A 5,094-nucleotide genomic window follows, 5' to 3' on the forward strand; every position below is an offset into this window, starting at 1 on the left:
TGTTCTTTGTCTTTCCCTTAAATGCAGCTGTAAATGAATGAGTACATGGCTGGGATCGGGAATCATACTACACTGAAATCCTGTTTTGTCTTATCTGCTACCAACATTTTATTCACTGTCAAGAGGTCGTCTCAAATTCCAGCTTTATTTCACCCCCTTTTTTAAATTCGGGTGCATTTTGTAATTGGTCCTTTTCACCTTGCTCTACCAAAACAGCGACATCTAATACCGTTTTATAAAGACGCCTGCAAATGACTCGGTGGCTCGGCGCTCTTCCCCGCCAGCTCGGGGCAAGCCGAGGGAGAAGGAAGCGTTCCCCACAGCTCCTCTGCAAAACTTCCCCGTTCTCGTTATTATTAAAAACAGCAGCGATGAGCTGAGCCGTGCGGCAGGACGCCGGTGGCCAGCTGCGGAGGCTTTCGGCTCCCGGGGCAGATGCGGCTCCGTTGACCCTTGCCCAGCGGCTGCCCGAGCCCCGGGCCACGACGCACGGCTACGCGACCCCCCGGGCACGATGGTCCTGCATCTGGGGAAGAAACATCCTTTCCAAGCAAAAACTTCACCCCCGCAGCGTGAGCACGGGCAGTCGCTCGTTGGTGAGGCTTTCAGCCGGATTAATAAAAGTATTTAGGCTGGTTTCCCAGAGCCGAGCCTGGAGAAACGCATGTGGACGAGGTGGCAGGGGCTCTCTCCGATCGGAGCCGGCCTCGATGGAAGGGTCGCGGTGCCACCGCCGGCTCCCGTGCAGAGGGGGCTCGCGGGGAGCCGGCTGGAAGAGGCGCTTCAGCACAGCATCCCGGCAGGAGCCACGAGGACGGGCCACGGCACAGCGCGCTCGTGTCGAGCCCCACTGATTCCCTCCGTGCCTTGGTCACTCAGGACGGTCCTGCCCCAAACCTGGCTGTCCCCGCCACAGCCGTCCCCAAAACCTGGCTGTCCCCAAACCCGGCTGTCCCCAAACCCGGCTGTTCTTGCTCTAGCTGTCTCCTGGCATTCAGCTGTCCCCATCCCTGCCCTCCCCATCCCCGCTGTCCCCATCCCCGCTGTCCCCATCCCCGCTGTCTCCCAGGACCCAGCTGTCCCCATCCCTGCTGTCCCCATCCCCGCTGTCCCCATCCCTGCTATCCCCATCCCCGCTGTCCCCATCCCCGCTGTCCCCATCCCTGCTATCCCCATCCCCGCTGTCCCCATCCCCGCTGTCTCCCCGGACCCAGCTGTCCCCATCCCTGCTATCCCCATCCCCGCTGTCCCCATCCCTGCTGTCCCCATCCCCGCTGTCCCCATCCCCGCTGTCCCCATCCCTGCTATCCCCATCCCCGCTGTCCCCATCCCCGCTGTCTCCCCGGACCCAGCTGTCCCCATCCCTGCTATCTCCAACCCGGCTGTCCCCAGGACCCGGTAGCCCCCCCCGTGCCCCGTCCCCGCTGTGCCCCGGGACCCGGCCGTCTCCGTCGCCGTCCCCGCTGCCCCCCGTGGCGGCCGCGCCCGGCCGTCGCCTCCCCGCGGCTCGGAAACACGCGCGGGAGCCGGACGCGAGAAGTCGGAGACGTTTATTAGAGCGGGCGAACGAGAGTCCCCCAGACCTGCTGCCGTCGGGGCGCTCGGGGCCGGGCGGCGGCGGGCGGCAGCGCCGGGTCGGTGCCGGTGCGGGGTCGGTGCCGGTGCGGGGCCGGTGCGGTCAGTAGGGCCCCACCACCACCGCCTCCACCTCCTTGGACGGGCGCCGCTCCTTGACCAGAAAGTTGATCATGCCCTCGGACTTGATGAGCAGGTTGCAGCCGAGGAAGAAGATGCCGAAGACGACGGTGAGGGCCAGCACGCACATGACGGCGATCTGCACCACGCGCATGATGTAGAGGCTCCGCTCGTCCGCCGCCGCCGCCGCCGCCCCGCCGCCGCTGCCGCCGCCGCTGCCGTCGGTGACCACGGAGGCGGCGGTGCAGCAGCGCAGCGCCCGCTCCAGCTCCAGCGCCGCGCTCCCGGCGCCCGCCAGCAGCCCCGCCGCCGCCGTGCCGCCGCCGCCCGCCGCCGCCGCCGCCGAGCCGTTCATCCCGCCGCCGCCGCCGCCGCCGCCGGGGCGCCCCGCCGCCGCCGCCGCATGCAGCCGGGCAGCGCGCGCCGTGCCGCCCCGCTCCGCGCTGCTCCGCGCTGCTCCGCTCCGCCCGGGCGGCTCCGCCGGCGGCGCCTCCCGCTCCGGCCGCGGCTCCGCCCCGACGCGCCCGGGGATGGGGGGGGGGGGGAGGGAAGCGCGGCCCCCCGGCACCGCCCCGCGCAGCCCCCGCGGGCACAGGCGGTGTCGGCGCCGCCGAGGAGCGGGGCTGGGGGAGCCCGAGTCTGCGGGGGGGCGAGGGAGCAGGGTTTGGGGGGGGGCTTCGGGGGCGGTTTTGGGGAGCGGGTTTTGGGGGCAGGAGGCTTCTGGGGCAGCTCTGGGGAGCAGGTTTTGGGGAGCAGGTTTCTGGGGGTGGGTTTTGGGGAGCAGGTTTTGGGGAGCAGGTTTTTTGGAGTGGGTTTGGGAGCAGGTTTTGGGGAGCAGGTCTCCGGGGGTGGGCTTAGGGAGCGGGTCCGGGAGCGGGTCCAGGGGGGGTCTGGGGTGCAGGCTTAGCCGGAGGGGTTTGGGGGAGCAGGTTTTGGGGAGCAGGTCGGGGGTCTCCGGGCTGTGTCCAGGTTTTGGGGGGCGGGTCGGGGGGGTCTGTGGGCTGTGTCTGGGTTTTGAGGAGGAGGTTTCTGGGCCAGGTTTGGGGAGTGGGTTTTGGGGAGCAGGCTGGGGGGCTGCGGGCTGTGTCCGTGTTTTGGGGAGCGGGTTGGGGGGGGCTGCGGGCTGTGTCCGGGTTTTGGGGAGCGGGTTTCGCAGCGCCGCTCTCCGACGCCGCGGTACAGCCGGACCCACTCGTCCGCAGGGCTGCAACCCGCCGAGCCCCCGGGAACTGCTCTTAGCGGAGGCGACAGCTGCTGCGGAGCCCCGCGGGCTTCCCGTGGCCGCGTCCCCTGCGCGCGCCCGGCTGAAACCCCGGAGGCTGCCGAGCCCAGGCTCCCACGCTCCCCGATCCCGCTCTCCTTTCTTAATTCACGCGTTGCTCCTGACTTCGCCGCTTGGCTCGGCCCCGGCTAACGTTCCTGCTCTCATTCCCGGCTCCCGCGTGGCTCCGAGGGCGCCGGGGGCAGGAGCGGGCTGGGGGCGCAGGGCCCGCGGCAGCCCGCAGCCTGGCGTAGCCCTTGCGCTGGGGCCCCTCGCCCTGGGATCCCCGGTCCCTCTGTCCGTCCCCTCAGCAGGGCCCATCCATCCATCCATCCCCTCCGGCAGGGCCGTCCACCCGGAGCGCCGCGGGCCGAGCCGGGCCCACCGACGAGTGGTGCACCGCGCACGGCCGCCTGCCTTATCAGATGGGCCGAGATGGGAACATTTTGTTTTTACTGTTGGACGAAGACGATAATATTAATTCTGATTAGCGACGTGAGCGCTGGCAGTGATTTTATCCAGGGAAAGACGCTGGCAGAGCCGTTCCCCGGGCGCGCGGTTGCTTGCTGCGGCACCCGGCTGCGCTGCTCCCGCCAGCCGGTTGCAAGCAAGGGGACTCGCTCTGCGTGAGCCCTCGTGCCCCCCAGGCCACCAGCAGATCCTCTTGCGGATTATGCACTTGGAAATCCTAAACTTCAAGTGCTTCCAAAATGTTTTCTAACCAGTCAGTCCCGGAGCATCTGGAGCAACGCCGGTGTTGTGCCCATTTTACAGACCGAGACGTTAAAGCGTAATGAAATCCTGCTTATGTAGGAACACGCAAAAGAGAAATTGCAGCAAGTGAGATGTGGGCTCATGCACTTGGTGCCTTTTCGTGCTGAAATTTCATCTACGTGTATTTTCTGTGCTGAAGAGACAGTATCAAGAGAGAGACCTGGTCTAGGCAAACAACCCGTGCTTCTCAAACCCTCCCGCCATAATCGAGCGTCAGGAGTGAGGCAAGATGTGCAAATCGACCTCTTAACATTACACTAATTACTTTTCTTCTTATTTTTATCCCTATCGTTAAAAATCCTGGTTTGCAAACCAGAATGGGGTTAGTTTTGAGCGTGAGGTATATTTTATCTTACCCATTTTATCTTACCCTCACCGAAAAAGGTCTCTGCAAGCTTTGGAGCTGTCCGCGTGTGCAGGGTCGGGGGGATGCGCAGTACTCGCCCGCGAAAAGGCGTGCAAGTGGTCCTTCCTCTCCTCTCCTCCGGCTCTCTGGGAGGAACCAGCTCTCTTACCTCAAAAAGTGTATTTATTCTGCTTGAAAACGAAAAATACCAGGAACACCAAGAATGTATTTTAAGGAGTATTTTGTGTAGCTAAGAAATGGAAAAGAACATAACACTCCCATTTAGAATTTTTTGATGTGGATAAAGCATCTAGGTAAATAAAGGGAGAAAAACCACAAATAGTTTTGGTAGCGTTACGTACAAATTGTAAAATACAGTCGGGCAAAGATCACATGTAAGAAGTACCACAACTCTGAAACCTACTCACTGCATTTTGTTGTGCATGGTGGTGCACGTCGAGGGTTGCATTTCTCCGTGCGTGGAGGTGCGGACTGAGCTGGAGGAGCGGGACATGGTGGGAAACCCGCTGCCGGTTTTGGAGCCCCTGCGTGGGAAGGCTGCTCCGGCCAAGCCCCGGCTGCCTGTGTCCCGCAGCGCCCGGGTTAAGAACAGCTCCTGCGGCAGGGGTCGGGGACAAGCGCGCAGAGCACGGCCCGGGACGTGCTTTTATACCAGCTGCAGCGCAGATGCGGCTTTGACCCGGGGCTGAATCCCCAGAAAACGGCTCCTTGGAGCCGGGTGCCAGCGAACATCCCTCGGGTGCAGCGCCGTTTGCTGGGAGCAGCAGTCGCCGTCGAGGGCGAAGCGTACTGCAGAGACCTTGCAGAGACGCTGCACTTGTGTTCAGCTTAAAACCTGACCCGTGGTCGTGCGTGTGCCGATCGCCCCGGGCCCTGCTGAACGCTGCCGTGAGCCAGCGGTGGCTGTGCCGCGCGGCGCGGTGTTATTGCAGGTCGCGCAGTGACATCTAGCGTGTGCAGGCCGGCAGCGGCGTGGGAAACCGGTGCAGGCAGCAGC

At 64.3% G+C, this 5,094-nt stretch overlaps 1 protein-coding gene across 1 annotated transcript; it reads right to left on the reverse strand.

Moving 5' to 3' along the window:
• Positions 1-1,533: 1,533 nt before the first annotated feature.
• RPRM (reprimo, TP53 dependent G2 arrest mediator homolog) lies at positions 1,534-2,050 on the reverse strand. Its single transcript, XM_067298602.1, has one exon. It carries the CDS (start codon positions 2,048-2,050, stop codon positions 1,679-1,681), a length of 372 nt encoding a protein of 123 aa, XP_067154703.1. The 3' UTR covers positions 1,534-1,678.
• Between the last annotated feature and the right edge of the window lie 3,044 nt (positions 2,051-5,094).

Source organism: Apteryx mantelli, chromosome 6 (genome assembly GCF_036417845.1).
Source record: "Apteryx mantelli isolate bAptMan1 chromosome 6, bAptMan1.hap1, whole genome shotgun sequence".
In the NCBI taxonomy this organism is placed as follows: Eukaryota; Metazoa; Chordata; class Aves; order Apterygiformes; family Apterygidae; genus Apteryx; species Apteryx mantelli.

Coding starts and splice junctions, on each gene's coding strand:
- RPRM (XM_067298602.1), bottom strand. CDS start 2,050: ATGAACGGCTCGGCGGCGGCGGCGGCGGGCGGCGGCGGCACGGCGGCG.